The following is a 21,995-nucleotide window of genomic DNA, read 5'->3' as shown; positions in this document are numbered from 1 at the left end:
ACACAAATGTACCATTTTTCTTTTTTTATCAGTAGAAATGTCAAAATAAAAACATTACATTGTATATAACTGCTGGGGCCTATTCTCACTGTGTGTGCCTCTCTTCAGCCAGTTTTCTTAAATTAGTGGAGATGAAAGACTATTCATTTGTCTTCCATGCTGGGCAAGTACTGCTTAAAAAAGGCAGCAGTAAGCACAAAGATTGAGTTTGCCATATTTGTCCAAATGACTCTGATTTTGCTTCCTTAATTGGGGTCTTAAAAACTTGCTCCTTCTCTAATTCTTTTGACTATTAGATTGTTTAAAAATTAGTGTATCATTTGAGTACGTAAAACTTTAATAAAAAATATGTAATAATCATAATGTAATTTTAGAAATTTATAGTAAGTGAAAGGATCTCAAACTTTATTTTCTAAGTAGTGAATAACTGATAGAGTTCAGTTTCACACATTATAATGAAAAAGTATTTGGGTTGTAGCTTTTCCTTGCATATCTTTTTTTTTTTCCCCTGATCATACTTTTGATAACATTTTATAACAGCTTATGTAATCATAGTAGGTATTTACCACTTAATGTTTTTATGTGTACAGTGAATTTATTTTTTATTTTTTATTTTTTTTTAAAGATTTTATTTATTTATTCATGACAGTCACAGAGAGAGAGAGAGAGGCAGAGACACAGGCAGAGGGAGAAGCAGGCTCCATGCACCGGGAGCCCGACGTGGGATTCGATCCCGGGTCTCCAGGATCGCGCCCTGGGCCAAAGGCAGGCGCCAAACCGCTGCGCCACCCAGGGATCCCGTGTACAGTGAATTTAAAAATTAAGTAGATATAAGCATAGGACAATAAGTATGATTCTTTTCTTTTTTGAATACTTTATTAATCTTATTTAAAATTTAAGTGTAAATATAGTTCAGGAAATCATATCTAGCTTATCTTTTTACTTCCTCATTTAATTTGGTAGATAATCTGTATATTTAACTGTGTTTTATTATCTTCCACAAGAGAATATACAAAATAATCTCAAAAAAAAAGTGGGACTTGGCCCTGGCTTATTTTTTTCTGCCTTATATTAAAAGTATCATGGGAAATATCAGATTAAAAATCATATATCAATTTGTCTTTTTGTTATAATCTCTACATTACATGATTTCATTTTTAGGTATCTGGAAAAATGTAGTTTTTCTATAATTTTAATGTGAATAACATAACATATTGTTTAGAGACACTGTGCTTACTTTTCATTTAATAGGTTTTGTTCTGGAGAAAAATTTTAAAAAGTTATTCACTTTTAAAAGTCAGCATGAAAAAAAAAAAGTCAGTATGTTTCTGGAGATGACACATACCTCACATTTTATGCAAGTACTTCTGTAGAACCAGTGAGGACTACTGGAGTAGACTTGTAGCTCACAAAAAGAGGATAAAACTTGTCAATGATATATATTCAGACCCCTATAATTTCTCCCTTTTAGAAGATTTAGTGAGTACACTTTACATTACTATTTACCATTTTAGTATTCTCAGTGTGTTTCCATATACCTTTTGATGGCTTTACAACATATCTCAGAATAGCAATTACATTATGACAGAGGAGTTAGTAATTTTTACATAAATACACTAGAGTATGTATATGAAAAATCAATTTTTTTGCTATAGCACTTACCTTTTTATTTTGATGCAGATAAACCTCATATATAACTTTTTCACTCTCTGGTCTAGCACAAATTGTAATTTATAATTCTTTCTAAATATTCATAGATTTATATCTTGGCAAGCATTTTTCATGGGTATTATGCCTTTGGCATTTTATGCTACATTGTGATGTTTATTTTTCTTCTCATTTTGTAGGACACTTTATAGGATCAAATAAGAAAACATTGTACAGGCAAACAGTGGTCTAAAAATCTACAGAGACACAATCTTAGTTGATATATAAAAGTGTAAATATTACTATGAAATGGAACAATTCTGCATTTGTGTTTGATACCTATATTGGTTGCAGTTGACTTCCACGAGTGCACAGTAGTCTACAATAATCCCACAGGCTCAGATATGGATTAAGAGAAAGGCCATAGGCCCAAGGCTTGTAACAGGTATGTTTTCTTTTTTGTTGTTGTTGTTGTTTTCTAATCATCCACATGCCAGCACATGGAAGGAACTTTGTTCTTTTTTCTCATTTGAAGAGGTATATTTTTAAACAGCCTTTTGGTAGCTTCTGGAAGCTTTGGGAAAGGTGAGCATTATATGGCAGATGGATTCTCCAGAAGTTTTTCAGTGCTATCTCACTTTCTGCAGCTCCTGCCTCAGCCAGGATGGCAAGGGCTGCCCCAGTTTGTGCAGCAGCTTTGAGAGTTCCACGTTGTGATCTCTGTAGTAGCTTGACAGAAATGCTCTGCTCTGCGGTTGGACATAAAAGTACATTTCATTTTTTTGATTAAAGTATACTTCATATACTTTGATGATGTTTAAATTTGCATCAAGCGTACCATACCTGGGTTGAGATTTATCTTAAGCATGTAGGATATTTATTTATTTAGCAAAACATAAACACGATGACTCTCTTCTTCAAAAAAGACACTCTATATACATACACTGTTTTTACTAGGGAAAGAGCTTTTGTATTAAACTTGTGATTTATTTGTGCAAAATTAAGTGTTAAAATAATTTGATTGACTTGTCATAAAAATAGTTGTAACAACTGGTTGGGTCTAATATTATGCTCTTATTAAAATCATCCTTGCTTTGAGAATGTTAGATGCTTGATGTTTTGATACATCTATAATATAAAATACTCCTTTGCCATCATTAATTTACATTAGATTTAGAAGGTACGTAATTCTTTCTTAAGAGATGTTTTAAGGCATACAAAAGCATATTGCTAAAAACAATATTGTGGTAGACTTAAAAATGCAGTAGGTAAACCAGGGTAACCTCTAACCTACTATATTTGTATAATTTGGCCTAAAGAAGCAAAATAATGCCTTGTAATCTAGCTTGACTTAGAGGGAGGTAGATTTCTCTTCAAAAAAAAAAAAAGATTTTAATAATTGGAACTGTCAAACTGGGAAGGGCTGTGCTATGAACTGGCATTTAGTGGAATTCATATATAGGTTGGATGATCATTGCTAGGATTGTTGTGAAGGAGGGATTTCTGCATGTGTATCTGTACCTCCACACCTTGTACTATTCTGAGATTTTCCATGGAGTCGAACTTTAAAAAGTTTTTATTTAATTCCATGTGCTGTTCTTTTAAAATGTAATATCTGGTATTCCATTTTAAATTCCATAGAAGCAAGTCTCATTTTGTATTGATAATTTCAATGTAACATAGCGGTTTTTGTAGGAATCATGATCACTGGAATTAAATAGAGTATTTGTGCTATATTCTTTTTCTTTTTTTAAAAGATTTTATTTTATTTATTCAGAGAGGCACAGAGAGACACAGGCAGAGGGAGAAGCAGGCTCCACGCAGGGAGCCCAACGTGGGACTCAATCCTGGGTCTCCAGGATCATGCCTGGGCTGCAGGCGGTGCTAAACTGCTGCGCCACCAGGGCTGCCCCTAGGATGAACCTTTGATCTTTGAGTACAGTCTGAGTTTCTGAATTTTCCCATTTTGTTCTCTCTTATTGGCTTACTTTGTACTATTTCTCATTATGACAGAAGTCCTGCTTGGAACAGCAGCTTGGGGTTACCCGGTTCCTGCCAGCTTGCTCCCTAGTATTTCCATATGATAAGTGATTATCCTACATCTTAACTAAGTCTAGAATTTAACCTCCTAGGATTCATTTCTACTATTTATCCCTTTGGAGTTTGAATTGAACCTCCTAGTACTGAGGATTATCTCAATCTTACCTCAGCCTATTCGCCTTTTGGGCATTATTTTCAAACCTGGCTGTTGTGTTTGTCCATAGACAAACCCCTGTCCTGTGCCCTGTCCTGTGTTTATATGTGTGCCCATGATCATGTCCCCTTCATCAAGTACCCTTTCCTCTTGATGCTCTGCTTCCTCATTATAGCAAAATAAATGAAATGAGATTTGTAATACACAATATGTTCTATTTTAGAGTCTAATATGTTCAGGCTAAAGGGTACTAGAACAGAACTTTGTGGTATGCAGGACTTATTGAACACACATTGTTATCTGGCAGTCATTTAGAAGGGGGAATATTTTATTTATTTATTTTTATTTTTTATAACATTTATTGACTGTGTTTTTTTTTTTTTTTTTTTTAAGATTTTATTTATTTATTCATGAGAGACATAGAGAAAGAGAGAGAGGCAGAGACATAGGCAGAGGGAGAAGCAGGCTCCATACAGGGAGCCTGATGTGGGACTCGATCCCGGGACTCCAGGATCACGCCCTGGGCCAAAGGCGGTGCTAAACCACAGAGCCACCCAGGGATTCCCCAGATGGGGGAATATTTTAGCTGGTAAGATCACAGATAGGATATATGCTAATGTATGTCAATGTAATCTGACTACTTCATGCAAACTCATGTAAAATAATAGGAAGAGATAGTAATATCTTTTATAACATAAAAATATAATAAAAGATGGAATCATATAATATATTCAATATCAGGTTGTTTATTGATGTATTATTAAACTAAAGAGTATTCTATGCTTTTGATTTTGAGAGATAATAGATTTAGTGGTATTAATTTAGAGTGTCAGTTTTTATTCCTTTTCTACACTATATTTTCATAAACAAGTAAAAGTAGAAGTAGGCCAACAACTTTCTTAATTTACCTAGATTAGATGCATTCTATGATGTTTTGGTGACAGTTGGGTACTGCCATTTTTCTGTAATAGGAGAAGCAAGCAATGTTGTGACACTATTGCCTTTCCTTTACCCTTGCCTTCTCTCTGGTCACTATCTGCATAAAGTCAACCATTCCATTCCCTAAAATAAATGCAGTATATACATGATATTGTGATATAATAAGGAACATATATATTTGGTTTTCATCTCTGGTTCCTGGCACAGAGCTCCTAAAACCCTTGCAATTTCCTAAGTGATAGGGTGAGAGGAGTGTCTTTTGTTATTCATAATAAGCCCTTTTAAGCCAAATCTGAGTTTATGCTAATGAAGTGACTCTTGCTGGGGGCATAGGTAGCTTCAGATAGGGACTAGTTGCTAGAGGAAGGAACATAAGATTAGAGGTTGGGAACTCTCAACCCCAGCCTCTGACCTCTAGAGAAGGAAAAAAGAACTGAGGATTAAGGAAGTTACTAACGGCCAGTGATTTAATCAATCATGTCTCCATAAATGGAACCTCCATAAAAGCCCTAAATGAAGACTGGAGAATGTCAGGGTTGGTGCTGGGAAGGTGGTACACTGCAAACTCCAGAGACAGAAGCTACTGTGCTTAGCACACTTCTGGACCTTGTTCTATGTACCTCTTAATATGGTTATTCATTTGTATCCTTTGTAATAATAGAAAGTAAAGTGTTTCCCTGAGTTCTGTTAACTGTTATAGTAAATTATATAAAAGCTGAGGAAGGGGTCATGAGAACCCTTGATTTGTAGCCACTTTGGACAGAAGTGAGTAACCTGGGAACCCAGTACCTGCTTTTGGATCTGAAGAGAGGGTAGTCTTGTGGTAGTAAGACCTTTACCTGTGGAGTTACACTAACTTGGGGGTATTTAGTGTTATAATTGATTAAATTGTAGGGTATCTAGTTGGTATCTGCAGAAACTTGCACAATTGCTTGGTATAAACCTGCACACATTTGGTGTCAGAAGTATGAGTTAAAAACCCTTAGAATATATTACACAGTAACCTTGTTGGAGTATCAATTTGGAAGTATTGATACTCTGAAAAGTTTTGTTTTTCTTATTTTTCTGTATCACAAAATCTAATATTATGCCTCCGTATGTTTGTTTGATAGGAGTAAAATATGTGCTATGAAAGATGTTCTACAGGGTCTTTTAAACATTTTCTTTTCTTTTTTAAAAGATTTTATTTATTCATGAGAGACACACACAGAGAGAGAGGCAGAGACAGGCAGAGAGAGAAGCAGGTTCCCCGCTGGGAGTCCTATGTGGGACCCCAGGACCCCCCTGGGATCCCAGGACCCTGGGATCATGTCCTGAGCCAAAGGCAGATCTTAACCACTGAGCCACCCAGGCGTCCCATAAACAGTTTAATAAATACCATAGAGAAATAGCTTCGATATATGAAATTGATATATTTTATATTAGTTATTTAAAATACTATGGAAATTGTCCTTGAATTTCTATTAATGTGTAAGGATTATTTTCATAGTGCTCTGAAGGTAAATTTTAATAATCAACCAAAGAAAACTACCAAAGAAATATTATTATATAGGCTACACTTACTACTCTATAGTGACTTAGTGGAGAAAAAAAATAGAAATTTTTTTATCCTGTTTTCAGTTTTCAGTTGATGTATTTCCTGTTTTGGTTTCAGTTAATACTTTTAGTGCTAAAATTTCTGTGACTGTATTAATCTTTTTATAATGAGATGTTGCCTTTTTTGTTCTGCTTCAAAATAAAAATTCTGTTGTTTTCCTTTATTCTTGCATAACAGGTAATGTATCATTGGACAAATCAAAACAAGCAATCTGGATACATTGAAATCCAAATGTCACTTGTAATTTTTAGAAGGGCTAAGTTTTTATTTTTTACTTTTATAAGAAAATAAGAAAATATTTATTAGCTTGGTTATTTAGTTTGTAATAAAAGCTTTATACTTACATCAGGATCCATTGGAGGGTATTTTCTTCCTTTGCTCTTTCCAAGGCATTTTGTTTTACCTTCTTCCAATAACTGACACCAGAAACCTTTATGAGAATCAAATCTAAAAAAAAAATTAAAAACGTAAAACACAAAAATGTATTTTTCAAGCAATTTATAAGGTATAATGACCAAAAACATGAATATGAATATATTTTTGGATTTTAATCTATAACCAGAGAGACTGGCATATTTTTTGACTAAATCACTTTGCATAAAGTCTTTGGGCATACTTCTGAATTCTTAGTCCATCTGTCATATTTGTGAGTTTGCCAGATTCCTAATAGAAAAATTGTCAGCAGAAGGTCTCCTATTAATAGAAATTAATAAGCCTACCTCCTTCATCTGGAAGGAAAAAGTTTTATAAATTTCAAGTCTGTTCTTTGCCTTTGTAGAGTTTAAAAATGACAAGTCAGCTTTCATCCATATCTATGGACTTATATAGTACTTATACCATATAATTATAGAGTAATAGAAGCAAAAGGGTTTTGCTGTGCTATGAAGTGATTAATTTTAGGATTCTCTAGCTATCATATACTTAACTTTTTCTCAGAGTCACTTTCTTATTTTGGAATGAGCTCTGTATTAAAGTCAAGGTACCTATAAATGTGGATTTTCATGGCGTAACTATAATAAAAATAATAGCACATTAAACTTATATTTCATTTATTTTTATCTTTCATGTGATTTTATTTATTATATTATTTTTTTAAATTTTTATTTTAATTCCAGTTAGTTAACATACTAAGCTTACACTTCAGTTTGCCAAAATATTTTTTAAAAATACTTATTTATTTGAAGGACAAAGAGAGCAGAGGGAGGGTCAGAGGGAGAGGGAGCGAATCTCAAGCAGACTCTGCTGAGCATGGAGCTGGATGCAGGCTTGATCTCATGACCCTAAGAGCATGACCTGAGCCATAACCAAGAGTCAGATGCTCAACTGTACCCCAGTATACCAAAATATTTTATGTAACTCTTTTTTCTTTGAGCTTTCATTATAACCCCTTAATGATGGAGAGTACATGATTCTTCCCATTTTATGGCACTTAGCATAATGTTTGGCTCTTTGTGAATGTTCACTGAATGTTAGTTGAATAAATAATGAAAAAGAAGGAATTATTTGTCAAGGTTTATCTCTCTTGGACTATTTTTTTTTTCCATATGCAGGACATGACTTAAATCTAGGCCTCCTACTCTAAGTCTGGTGCCTTTTCTTCTTCACTGATCTCTGGTTATATTTTATATTATCATTCATTACAAATAAATAGTAATTTTCATGCTTGAATATAAAAACAAAAGTAAGAGTCAGTAATGATAATTCTTTCACATTGCTTTTATAATTTAATAATTCTATTGCTATAATTTCTTCACTGGAATTATCACCCGGGGCTACTTCTTCCTTTTGTTTTTTTAATCTACACTACTCAGACTACTGTTTCTGATTTTTTTCTTAAAATTGTAGTGTGAACAGTGAACAATGGGCATTGAAATAACACTTTTAGCCTAAAAATGTGAAATACCTAGAGAAAAATTTAATGTAAAATATGTGCAAGATCTGACACTGAAAAATACAAAACATTGTTAGAGATATTGTAGAAGACATTAAAAAAGAGGGCTATATCATGTTCACAGCTCAAAAGACTAAGTATTTTTAAAGTATCAACTCTCTCCAAATTTATCTGTAGATTTAGTGTGATGCCAATAAAAACTCCAGTGGAATTTGTAGAAATTGAAAAGATGATTCTAAAATACATATGGAAATGCAAAGGACATAGACAAACTAAAACATTTTGAAAAAGGAGAATAAAGTTAGAGATCTTATACTACTTAATTTTAAGATTTACTATAATGCTACAGTAATCAAGTCTATGTGGTATTTGCACCAATGAATATATGGAACCAAAGAGAGGGAGTCCAGAAACAGACCAACACATCTAGAATGAACTGATTTTCAAAAACAGGTGCCAAATAAATTTGATGGGAATGAACAATGTTTTAAACAAATTAAACTGGAAAAATTGTATATCTACATGGAAAATATGAATATTCATCCTTAATTACACTACATAAAAATTAGCTTAAAGTTAATCATAGACTTTAACTTAAGAGGTAAAACTCTAAAAATTCTGACAGTAAGCAGGAAAAACATATAGAAAAATTTTGTAATCTTGATTTAGTAAAGATATCTTAGGATGAATGATAAAAGAAGAAGAATAAAAGATTTGAATACATCAATATTTAAAACCTTTGTTTTTCTAAAATACTTTAGAAAATAAAAGAAGAAGTCATAGATTGGGCAAAAGTATTTGTAAAACATAGGACTAATTAAAGACTTGTATTCAGAACTCAACAAAGAAAAATAATAATGCCAATAAAAATTGGGTCAAAGATTGGAACAGGTACTTCATCAAAAAACATATGTGAATGACCAGTAAACAAATGAAAATCTCAACATAATTAGTCATTAAGGAAATGCTAATTAAAATCACAAATGAGGGGCACCTGGGTGGCTCAGTTGGTTAAGCATCTGTCTTTGGCTCAGGTCATGATCTCTGGTCCTGGGATCGAGCTCCATATTGGGTTTCCTGTTCAGCGAGGAGTCTACTTCTCTCTCTCTCTCTCTCCCTCTATCTTCCTGTCTCTTCCTCTGCTCCTCCCTACTACTTTTTCTTTCTCTCTCAAATATGTAAATAAATAAAAAAATAGGTTTAAAATCACAAATGAAATACCACAAACACTCACTAGAATGGCAGTTTAAAAAGATCAATACCAAGTGTTGGCAAAGACGTGGAACCATTAGAACTGCTAGACCTTGTTTGTGGAAATTAAGAATATTATAGCCACTTTGGAAAACTTCTTATATATTTAAATATATAATTAGTATTTGACCCATCAATCCATTTTTAGGTGTTAGCCCAAGAGAAATGAAAATATATGTCCATACAAAAATATGTACACAAATGTTTGTAACTAGCCTCAAATGGAAACAACTCTATGTCTATCAATTAATGAAAGGATAAACAAATTGTAGTATATCCATAGAATGGAGTACTACTCAATAATAGAAAAGGCCTAATTACTAACAGATGTAACAATAGGGAGGAATCTCAAAATCACTATGCTAAATGAAAGAAAGTAGATGAGTGGTTTCTAGGGGGCAAGAGTGAGGGGAAAGGACTGACTTCAGAAGAGCATGAAGAAACTTTTTGGATTAATGGAAATGTTCTGTATCTTGATTGTGGTGGTGTATACAACTGTAACCATATGTCAAAATTCATCAATTATACAATTAAAATGGGCAGAGTTTATTATATATGAATTGTTCATCCTTAAAGCTGATTTAAAATTATAGTGTAATTGAATGTGTATGTATACGTATGGATATGATTTGGAAGGTAGTCTTTATGTAGCTAATTTTGTGGAGTTTATAATATAGCCATATGAAAAGAATGTAAACCTAGATCTCTGTATGGGTATTAGAGACACTAAAGGATTATTTACATCCCACTTATGCAAAACCTATTTCTCATGATTACTGACAATTGTGTGAGATCAGGACACAACATGATATGTTTTCATGTTATTTATATTCTTGTTTGAATCAATAAGGCAACTAAATAAAGTAGTCCCATACTGAGAGGTACAAGAAAGAAAAAGCATTAAAAAGACTATTATTTAAATAACCTGTACATGAAAGCTGGGAATCTCTAATACAACACCATTTCTGGAAGTCTGCTATTGATATAATATTTTTCATAAACATTTTGTCCTTAGCAATTTCTACAATTGAATTCTGACTCTTTTTAAGAATTTAAGCAATCAAAATTCAGAATCCAGACCACCTATTATTTTTTTGATAATATACCTAACTATAGATACATCTCTGGAAAATACACATGTATTATGTGAAAATGAGCAGCCTTCTGACAGAATGATTTTTTTAAGAGACACTGGACTTTATACATAATATAATTGAGAATCAAAATAAAAATAGGTTTTTCTTTCATCTCTGCTAAGTGGTTACTGCTTATGCAGCAGGCTGTCTATCATGCTGGTCTTTATTGAGAAAAAGTGTGTGTGTGTGTGTGTATGTGTGTGTGTGTGTGTGTGTGTGCACGCGTGTGTGTGGCTGGCATGTAGCCCAAGCATCTGTATGTGTAAGTTCATAGGCAATGGCATAAGTGTGTTGGAGTGGAAAAGAAAAGGAGAAGGGATTGATATTGACCTTATGAGTTTGAGGATATCAGCAATGCAATTTCAGAGTTCAAGTGAAGAGGCTTGACAGGAAACAGAAAGATCTCCTTACAACCATTTAGAGTATCAGCAGTGTTCCTCTTAAGATTAATCTTGGTACCACTGATAACTGGTGGGACATAAAGAAACCTTTCTTTGGTTAGGACTCTCCTTTAAATGACTTCAGGATGTGAACCTTTTTTTTTTTTTTTAAGATTTATTTATTCATGAGAGACACAGGGAGAGAGGCTGAAACACAGGCAGAGGGAGAAGTAGGCTCCCTGCAAGGAGCCTGATGTAGGACTTGATCCCAAGACCTGGGATCATGACCTGAACCGAAGGCAGATGCTCAACAACTGAGCCAACCATGCATCCCAGAAGGTGAACCTTTTGGAGGAAATTTTATGTGTTGACCCCTATAGTTACCCACTTCTTTCTGGAGGTAGAGATACTTTGTTTATCATTGTATCCTAGAGTCTTGCTCATAATAGAACAACAGAACTTTGTTGAATTAGAGTAAAACAAGAATGGATTGGTTCTTAAATTTTTATTGAATATCACCTGGGGATGTCTAGAAATAACTAGACTTGTAGGCTGAGACCATTGAAATTCTCCAGTCATTCAGTCTCCAACTGGTAACATTTTTATATCAATGAAAATGTGACCTTAATTTTACTCTTGGACGGGTGAATCCTAGGGAATATTTGGATTATATTTAGATTATTTATTTAGATATTTAAAATGCTTGTACATTGAAATAACATTTCTATGGGAGAATAGTGGATTGCAAACAGTACAGGTAAATTTCAAAACCAAAACACCATCATTTAGGTGTTACTAATATGGAACAAACACAGAAGTTACTTTTTGTTTGTTTTTAAATCAGATTCCTGTCTACAGATATGCTTTTATGATTTAATGAACTATTTTGCTGGGATGCCTGGGTGGCTCAGTGGTTGAGTGTCTGCCTTTGGGTCAGGGCATGATCCTGGGGTTCAGGATCGAGTCTCACATCACGCTTCTTGCAGGGAGCCTGCTTCTCCCTCTGCCTATGTCTCTGCCCCTCTCTCTCTGTGTCTCTCATGAATAAATAAAAATAAAGTCTTTAAAAAAATAATGAACCATTTTGCTGATACCCATTTTATTTGTAACAGCTTTTTTGAGGTATAATTTATCATATCACCCATCTTAAGTGTACAATTAAGTGATTTGCAGCTAGTTTATATAGTTCTATAACTATCACCACAATCCAGTATTAGAACATTTCCATAATCCCAAAAAGTTCCTTAGAGCCAACTGGAAGCAATCTCTGCTGTTACCTCCAGCCCCAGGCTAGTACTGATCTGCTTCAGTTTCTAATTTGTCTTTTCTGGACATTTTCCCCATTTGGCGGGGGGGTGGATATGCCAAAATTTGTTAATCCATTTACCAGGCAATGGACATTTGGATTAGTTCCATTTTGGGGCTATTATTAATAATGTTTCTGTGAACAAGTTTTTGATAGACATAGGTTTTCAGTTCTCTTGGAGTAGATTCCTAGGAGTGAAGTTATTTGTGAGCTTCTGTTTAATTTTTAGGAGACTGCAAAGCTGCTTTTCCAAAGTAGCCATATATTATTCATTATCATCGGCAATATATGAGGGCTCCAGTTTCTCCACATTTTTGCTAACATTTGGTATTGTCTTTTGGATTATAGCCATTCTAGTGGTATTTCAGTGTGATTTTCATTTGCATATCACTATGATTGTACATTTATTATGCAAAGTGATAGCGTGTCTGAAGATTGATTCTTTTTATAATACAGACTGAGACAACTTAAAAAGCTTGTTTTTAAGGTTTCAGTCTTTTTTATTTTTTATTTTTTTCAGTCTTTTTTAAAAAGTACTTTCTACTGGTATACTATTCATTAGTAATAATTTACAATATTGTTTTTCTCTAGTTCTAACATCTTGTGCCAACTTGAAGGGCTTAATAGATTGGCAGTGCAGGCTCCAGCGGACTGATTGAGTTTCAGTCCTGACTCCTCAGTTTATTTGCTGAGTGACTTTTGGCTTCACTTTTTTGTGCCCCATTTTTTTTAGCTGAAAAATGGAGCTAATAGTATCTATCATATATAGTATTGATATGAAGCAATATATGTAAGCATATAAATGTAGAACATATACATGCATATTGACTTTCAAATGTTATAGTCACTTTAAAAAACAAATTCATCAGAAGAAATTGGGACTCACTATCTTCTTTTTCACCACTTACCATTGCTAGGTGCTCTTTCATGAGTGGTCCAGGGGACCAACAGATTTTAGCTACTATGACTACTTTTATTTTTTGCTACTAAAAAAGGTTTTAATGTGGCACATTTTTACTCAAACTCATTTACAATGGGATGGGAAAGACTGGGCAATGTAAATTTGGTTGCCAGGGGAAGAAGTGGGATGAGAAGCAATTGAAGTCCTTGAATTTTGAAACAGCTTCAATTTTTTATGACTTAGTCAAGCCTCATCCACAGAACAGAACAAAACAAACCCATGATCTTTATTCAGCTCCTGGCCTTCAAATTCTCATTGTCCATTTATTGAAATGTTCACAGGAAATTAGTATTAGAAATTCATTGAACGAAATCCAGTTTCATTTGTGTTGACAAACAAGTTAACTGACTGAGAAAGAAATATGTCAGGTTCAGGTATTTAACCAGTATTTCTAAGTGTGAAACCTCTTGTCAGGGTCATTGATGGCTAAGTATAATTGTGAGTGCATATGTTCATGGAAAAATAAAAAGTTTACATTTTTCATTTTAGTTGATACAATTCCATGCTAAACATTATTTTACTGCTTTCTCTCAAATGATCAGTCAGCTCTAAAACACTGTGTAACATGTAACAGGAAAGCTAAAATAACGTGCGTGTATATCAATCCTATTTACAATGTAGGCATGAAGGTTATGTTGAACAAGAATTGTAAAATACTAATTTCCTTAATTGAGTGAGAGGCTTGCATTTATATTGTTTAAAACTTATACTACTTATTTAAATCCTATCCATTCTGACCAAGAAAATCAGATTTTTAAAATATTCAATGTCATTGAAAATTCATGATGACAGTACTAAGTCATTTAAGACAACCAATGACTGCATGAAATTTGGAAGTCTCAAATATTTTGTTTAGCAATTGGGAAAGGGATAAATAACCCTCTTGCCAGTGGAAATTTATTGCCATTTTTCTTGAAGATAGTTTTGAAATTGGAACTGCTTTTATATTGAAGATAATCAGTTTATAGAGTGCTTAAATTGGAGTACTTTTTCATGCCAAGACTGTATGGTAAAATCTTTGTGTAGACCTAGTTTCATTCATTTATTCTGTGTGCAAAAACTGGATTTATGTGGTTAGTTGAGAATTCCTATCTGTTCACAGCTCAGTACATTCTTAGAGGATTTTAAATTTTTTTTAAGTACCAAAGAGATGGTCCTCACTATCACTAGCAGAAAATATATGAAACAATAAATTACATTCCTGAGAACATACATTTTGTGTGGCCCCTGCTCATCTCAATGTGTCTAAAGCACCACAGAAAATCTTATCAGTACAGTTCCTTTAACAAGAGTAACTAACTATAGGGGTAGGATTCCAGAACTGCAAAGGGCTTGGTGAAGGAGGATTTACAACAATTCAGACCTGAGACAACGACCTGAAATTCCAAATATTCTACAACAGGTACACTGCTGATGTGTGTAAGGCCAACTGATGATTGACAAGAAGATACAAAAAGAAACTGAATGGCTGTACATTATCTCTATCAGCAGGATGAGAGCCTGGGCAGCCCTGCAGGGCGAGAAGCTGTGGTTTCAGAGACTACGCATATCTTATCTTGCTACTTCACCCACTGAGCCCCATACCAAGTTAGAGAATCATATAACGGGCAATTTTAGCCAGATACATCCCAGGTGCAAAGTGATCCACAGTTCTTTGTGTATAGTACGTTGCTTTGATATTACTTCTCTTTAGTTTACACTCCCTTTTCTTGGCAGTGGAGGTGAATAAAAAGCTTGCTGCTGAGCTGGATGCAAAGAGGAGAAATAACACAGCATGCAGGTCAAGGACCATTCCATAAAAAAAGAGATTATGTCTTTATAGAATACTTCACTTCTTTTTTCTGAAATACAATGCTTTGCTATATGCTCTACAAAAAAGACCCAAAGATAAACTAACTTGAAATAGAAAACTGTTTAGAAAATAAAAGCTTTCTTTTCTAAGAGATACTTAAAAAAGATATAAAGCAGAAAGTGGACTTGAATTTCTAACTGCAAACTAAAATCATTCAGGTTTCTTTAAGGTCAAGCTTAAAGTTAAATACCTAAGGCGAGTAAAGTCTGTGTTAGTACTTGAACTAAGCTCTACAAAGCTCTAATAGTACTCATAGTATAAAAACACAGAGGTCAGAAGGTTAATAGAAACAACAAAGTAAATGGCTCTTGGGAAGGAAGCTCAAAACTTGAGTTCCTTTGTCCCCCACACCAAAATGTCTTTCTTACATAGGTCTCTGCATATGATTTGCACAAGACATAAGCAATATTGGATGTTTTTCTGCCAATCTTTTTATTTTAAAGATTTTGTTCATTTATTCATGACAGAGAGATAGAGGGAAAGAGAGAGAGAGAGAGAGAGACAGAGAGAGAGACAGGCAGAGGGAGAAGCAGGCCCCATGCAAGGAGCCCAACATGGGACTTGATCCCGGGACCCCAGGATCATACCCTGGGCTGAAGGCAGATGCCAAACCGCTGAGCCACCCAGGGATCCTGTCTGCCAATCTTTATTGTAAAGGATGCTGAAAGGTAAAGGAATCCTACCTCTCATAACTTATAACTTGCTATAAGGTGTAAGGCATATGATGAAAAGAGAAAATCAGTTGATCTATAGAAGTGAGTTTTATATTGAGAAATACAAAGGAAGAATTCCATAACAGTCATTTTCAGTTTCTTTAAGGCTCAGCCTATGACCCTCAAATTAAAAAAAAAAGTGTTATAGTGGGGGTCCAATCCATAGCTCATCCAACTCACTATCTTCCAGTTGCTCTAGACATGTGAAACAGAAACAAACACAACTTTCATAAATTTGATTACTGACGATTACACTGGACAAAGTAAGAGGAGGTCTTATATAAAATGCTAAAAGGAGTCCAGAGTCAGGATTAAGGTAAGAGACGTATCCGGGTGCAAAATTGCAGGAGGTACTCACTCTTAGGCATTTGCATGGAACTGAGAGTGAGTGTTTCCTTAAATCCTAATGCTTCTCTTGCCTTATCCTAGTCTTGTCCAGATATAGTCAGTTACCTAAGATCAGAAAGAAAACAGCAAAAGAAAGCCAAACCAGAGCTATAATTTTTGTGGCCACTGAAGAAGACACCTCCTCAGATCCACAGTGGGTAAAAATATAGAAGCAAAAAATGGAAGTATGTTTAAGAGCACATCTCTCAAAAAAAAAAAACAAAACAAAACAAAAAAAAACACATGTCTCTCTGCCTATTCAGTCACCTATTGGTTGACTTTCTTGCTGCATGACACTGTTTTTGAAAATTGCACACAAGACAGAGGAGAGAGTTCCTGAACCATCTAGTCACTTCTTCATGCTTTCATGAGTTTCCACCATTGTCTGCTAAATAGACTCAGCACTTATTGACTAAGTAGCCTCTTCTGTGGCTATTGTTAGTTTTAAGATTTACTGTTATTTTGCTTCCCTTCTTTCCTTCTGGAGTAAATCTTTGATAGTTAGTGATCAACAGAGGATTTAGGACATTTATTTGCCACACTGCTGAAAAGATAGTTTTCAAGTAATTCATGTCAAACAAATCAGAAAATAATCACTATGTAAGGAACAGCTAACACAATACTTGCATCACTAAACTACAGTTTTTTCAAAACCAATTCTCTCCTGAAACTTTAATAAGTTAATAAGAATATAAACTTACGTTAAAGCTTCTGAGTAATTATAATGAGGAGAGACTCCTAGAAATTTCTGTACTTCATCCATCACTGTAGCAGGATCCATCCTTAGCTGTTGCCCATCGATAATTAGCAGCTAAATTACCAAAGGGAGGAAAAAAGACAATGCACATTGCAAAAAGATGTGTAACACTATAACAAACAATTCCTACACTCTTGAATTTATTCAATGAGAGACATTCTGAGGGGATTTGCATACATTGTTGTTGGACTTAACTAGGCCATTCTTATTAATGACTTGGAATAAGAAATAAATCACACTAATTAAATGCACTCCTGTTTTGTAATCTGAGAAGTCCTGAAAATACTATGAAAACAAAAAGCCATTTGAAGAGATCCAAATTGCTTAAGAAATGTGACTACAAAATCACAAATAGAAACCAAGCAAACAATGGTTCCAATCATTCAAGCTGGGAAGGAGAACTGTAAAAAGAAGAAAAGCTGGAATAAGCCCAGGTATAATGAAGCAGAGGACATGTCATTCTCCATGAGTCCATTCAGAGGAGCACTATTTTAGAAATAGTTAGATAATTCATTTGGAAAAAAAGATGAGACTCCCAGAGAAGCTGAATGTGGAAAGAAGTTCTTCCATCAACTGAGGGGAAAAATTTGCTTGTTACTCTAGGGAGGAAGGTGGGTGGCCCAGAAAGACAAAACGCCAGGCAGACCATGATGGAAGATCACAAAGAAACCACAATCTGTTCTTCCTTTTTGCTCATACCTCGCATGCCCAATATTTGTTTAGCTTAGACCAGCATTGTTCACTAGAATATATTGTGACTATGGGCATGTTCTATAGTTGTGTCTAACAGGTACCTATTGAGCATTTAAAATGTGCTAATGTGATTAGAAACTGAATTTTTAATTTTATGTAATTTTAACACAAATTTAAATAGCCAGATGTGGCAACAGCTATCATGCTGGACAGCATAGTTCTAGACACACAGGCATGCGACACATCTGATGTGACTGGATTGCTTCATGCAATCCAATGTAGGTGCTGAGTTTGTAATCTAGGTTGGTGCCTGGCAAAAGAGAGAAGCAAGGAAGGCAAGAAAAACATAGGGATTATGGAAAATTCTGCAAGATGTTTCATTCAAAGGGAAATAATGACAATTAAGCAAAAACAGTATTTGTCTTGTTTAAGAGATTCTCAAGCTTTATTGGCAGAATAAGAATCCGGGATATGAAGCTTTTGAGGTTTTTTACAATCAGGACGGACATGCACTAGAAAATACAGCAGGGAGAATTATTCTGAGATACTTTTAGAAAGAAAAACAGTTTGCTTACCTCTGCCTAACTAGTATTCTTTGCCGTAGTCTTATTTACAACTACAGAGTAAAAGCTAGTAATGTTTTAATGAGTAAAAATTTCCTCTATCCTAGAGGCAAAGTCATCAACTTAATGAGATTGTAACATGATGTAAATTCTTATTGCTCAATACCTGAAAGGGAGGGAAATAAACAAGCCATCTCTCGATGTGACTGGCATACCACCCTGGGACCAAACATCTCTTCTGCAAGGCTCTGAGCTCGGAGGGTGCACGGGGCCCAGCTGAGATCACTTCATAGAAGCTAAACTTCAGAGCTGCGGGGTCTTCATGAGATCGCTGATGCTATGACGAAAAGGTGGATAATTAAACTAGCTTGAACCATAGGCATGAATAATTAAAAACCAATCTCTGTGACAAGTCTTGAAGCTAAAGGAAGGAGCAACTCTCTGCTGGAGAGTTATTTGTTTTTCAATTAATAAAGGATGAAAATGTTTGCTTGGAGCATCAAGATTTAAAGTTATGACACTGATGAAGGTATCTTTTTTGAGAGCTTATTTGGGAGAGGCTGAATTCTTATTGATAGACTTCCTTAACCCAACTTTACTGAGTTTTTTCCTTAGTGTATATGTTTATCCAGGAAGCAAACTTTTGAAAGTTGCATTAATGCCCCCTTTGCAGCCCATAAGCAAACCATGTTTACATCCATTGAAAATCCATAACACACAAACACTCTGCTAGTTCTGCCACAGTTTCGCTCTCTATCTAGTAATGCAGTTTTAGATTAGAAAAGCCCAACTGTCTACTTTAAATGGAGAAACTACTGAAAACTCTGACATGTACATTATCTCAAATCCACAGCTTTTATCATACACTACCTAGCATCCAAAAGCCAAGATTATTTTACCTAATGGTAACCTTCCTTTGTGATGAATCAGAATCATTTATTGTACAGAAGTGCAGAAAGCAGCAATCCAAATAGGAAAGTATTTCATAATGGCTCAGGCTGAGGCCCATGGGTTTGAGGAAATCACCTTTTCCCTAAATTGACCAATAAATATTCAGGCTTAGTGGTAGGTTTGTGGATGTTTATCACATCTAGTTGAATAGCAAATTTGCTGCAATTGAGTTTCAAATTACTATACTACAACCACCACTAGATTTTGTTAAAGCCTGCATTTTGCCACTATAAAGTGATTTATTTGTAATATTTAGGACATTTTGTTAGCTTACAGCCTTGAAACCTGCTTTTATGGTAAATTCTCAGTTTTTTCAGGGGCTAAGCAGTTGCCAAGTTCCAATTTTCTTTTCTCTTTGAGTCAATTAAGGCTTATTCCTCTTTTCTCCAGATACCTAGTGGAAAAGGTAAAAGGCACAAAATCTAATCAGTCAATTTGCAATTTGCTGTATACTATGATTTAAAAGATGGCTGTAGGAATTTGGCATCAATGCTTAGTGTAGAGTTGTGGATTTCAGTTTTCCAGGATGTCTCACTTCCTGTTAGGCAGATTATTATCAATATGCCTATCTAAGATCCCATCTGCTTTATTATGACCTTTTCCCACTCTGTCCCAGGCATAAAACCTTTCCTGACAATCTGTTCTTCCTTTTTGAATCTGGAAAAACTACTTTTGTTAAATAACAAAAGGGCCTGGTGCTGAGAAACTTTATTCTTTTATATCCTAGATTGTCATGAATTATTGTTTTGAAATCCTATCTGTGGGAGTGGAACATACTACCTTTGTCTGGAAGATCAGAGCTATGTGCATGCACTTTATGCAGTGTTATTTCCAACCCTGGTGCAAAGTTTCAGATAAGGAATTTGTGGTTTTGTTTTTGGTTATTACCTTTGTCATTATGTGGTATCCTTCTTTGTCTCTTGATACTATCTTTTCTTTTTAAGTCTATTTTGTCTGATATAAGAAGCATTCCTACCCTGGCTTTCTTTTTGCATGTTAAATCCTTTTCTATCCCTTTACTTTCAATCTGTATGTGTCTTTAGGTCTGAAGTGAATCATTTGGCAGGCAGCATGTAGCCAGGTCTTGCTTTTTTATCCATCCAGCCACCCAATGTCTTTTGATTAGAGCATTTGGTCCATTTACATTTAAAGTAATTATTGATAGTTATGTACTTATTGACATTTTGTTACTCGTTTTGCATTTTTATAGTTCTTCTCTGTTCCTTTCTTCTCTTGCTGTCTTCCTTTGTGGTTTGATGGCTTTCTTTCCTGTTATACTTGGATTCCTTTATCTATTTTTTGCATATCTGTCATATGCAAAAATAGAGTTTTTGATTTGTGGTTATCATTATGTTCATATGTAACATCTTATGTGGATAGCAGTCTGTGTTAAGTTGATGGTCACTTAGGTTTGAGCCCATCTTAAAAACATTAAATTTTTATTTCCCCCATCATGTTTTATGCATATGATATAAGACTCTACATTCCTTTATTTTGTGAATACCTTGACTAATTTTTGTAGGTATAATTGACTTTACTGCTTTTGTGTTTAACCTCTATACTGGTTTTATGAGTGATTAACCTACTACTTTTATTATCTGTTTGCATTTACCTATCAGTTTTTTTCATTTCATAGTTTTCTTGTTCTTGATTGTGGCCTTTTATTTCTATTCAAAGAATTCCCTTTAATATTTCTTGTAAGGCTGATTTAATGGTGATGAACTCCTTTAACTTCTGTTTGTCTGGGAAACTATCCCTCCTTCTATTCCATTCTGAATGATAACCTTGCTGGGTAGAGCATTCTTGGTTGTAAGTTTTTTCCTTTCAGTACTTTGAATGTATCATGCTAGTCTCTTCTGGCCTGCAAAGTTTCTTTTTCTTTTTTTTTAAAAACGGTTTTATTTACTCATGAGAGAGAGGCAGAGACACAGGCAGAGGGAGAAGCAGGTTTCCTGCAAGGAGCCCAATGTGGGACTCGATCCCGGATTTCAGGATCATGCCCTGAGCTGAAGGCAGACACTCAACCACTCAGCCACCCAGGTGTCCCTGGCCTGCAAGGTTTCTGCTGAAAAATCAGCTGATTGATTTATGGTGTTTCCCCTCTATGCAACTGTTTTCTTCTCTCTTGCTACTTTAAAAATTCTCTCTTTATCACTACTTTTTGCTATCTTAATTATTATGTATCTTTTTAGAAGCAATGCTAGCCTAATAACAGTTAAGGGGTTTTTGAATATAGCATTTCACATTTATCTCAACTTTATAGTTTCCAAGGAAAAAGGATCCTTAGTCTATTTTTCAGTCTATTTTTTCAAAATATAGATGTGTAGAAGCACAGATATACATACAAGTACATACTATTTTGTTATATTTTCATATTATTAATATATTTTAATAAATTAATCCAAAATTAATAAAAAATGAAGGAGAAAGTTAGTTTTTCCAGAAATAAAACTCTATCCACCTTTATTCGGATGTAAAACTAGCAAATATTCTGTTTTATTGAGACCTGAGGTGGTTGCTTTTGCTGCAAACCATCCTCCATTCTTCATACTCCCTTTCTTACCTGTTAGATTCTGTCTGTATTTTTCTTACCTGATACCAGGAATATGCTCGATCTGAGGGGTCGATGAGGATGGTGATGATCTTGGCTTTGGGGACCAGAGAAGCTGCTCTTTTAGGAGCTTCCTCTGAGTGGAAGTAATTGGCACTCTTTTCAAACAGAAAGTCAGTGGTGACATTAGATGGGACTGGGAAGAAATCCATATACCTAGAAAAGG

At 34.6% G+C, this 21,995-nt stretch overlaps 1 protein-coding gene and 1 long non-coding RNA gene across 21 annotated transcripts in view; one reads left to right on the top strand and one right to left on the bottom strand.

The window, feature by feature from the left end:
• Window positions 1–21,995, top strand: part of LOC144304015 (uncharacterized) — a 147,311-nt gene that overhangs the window by 19,199 nt on the left and 106,117 nt on the right. For 16 of the 19 annotated variants that reach the window (XR_013371002.1, XR_013371000.1, XR_013371001.1 and 13 more), the window contains exon 4: window positions 1,848–2,092. The exons of the other annotated variants lie outside the window; for them this stretch is intronic. This is a non-coding gene — a long non-coding RNA (uncharacterized LOC144304015). The remainder of the gene's footprint in view (window positions 1–1,847; window positions 2,093–21,995) is intronic. 19 annotated transcript variants of the gene reach the window in all.
• The window catches only part of LOC144304014 (bifunctional heparan sulfate N-deacetylase/N-sulfotransferase 3), a 170,927-nt gene continuing 149,732 nt past the window's right edge, over window positions 801–21,995 (bottom strand). For both annotated transcript variants that reach the window (XM_077882444.1, XM_077882445.1), the window contains 5 exons: window positions 21,811–21,985; window positions 18,434–18,604; window positions 16,956–17,065; window positions 6,722–6,824; window positions 801–2,396 (listed from right to left, as the gene is read on the bottom strand). In XM_077882444.1, the coding sequence (XP_077738570.1) occupies window positions 2,277–2,396; window positions 6,722–6,824; window positions 16,956–17,065; window positions 18,434–18,604; window positions 21,811–21,985 (679 nt within the window). In that variant the 3' untranslated portion in view covers window positions 801–2,276. The remainder of the gene's footprint in view (window positions 2,397–6,721; window positions 6,825–16,955; window positions 17,066–18,433; window positions 18,605–21,810; window positions 21,986–21,995) is intronic.

Source organism: Canis aureus, chromosome 33 (genome assembly GCF_053574225.1).
Source record: "Canis aureus isolate CA01 chromosome 33, VMU_Caureus_v.1.0, whole genome shotgun sequence".
Lineage (NCBI taxonomy): Eukaryota > Metazoa > Chordata > Mammalia > Carnivora > Canidae > Canis > Canis aureus.
Note: the sequence above shows the minus strand (reverse complement) of the source record. Positions and strands in the feature narration are given on the sequence as shown.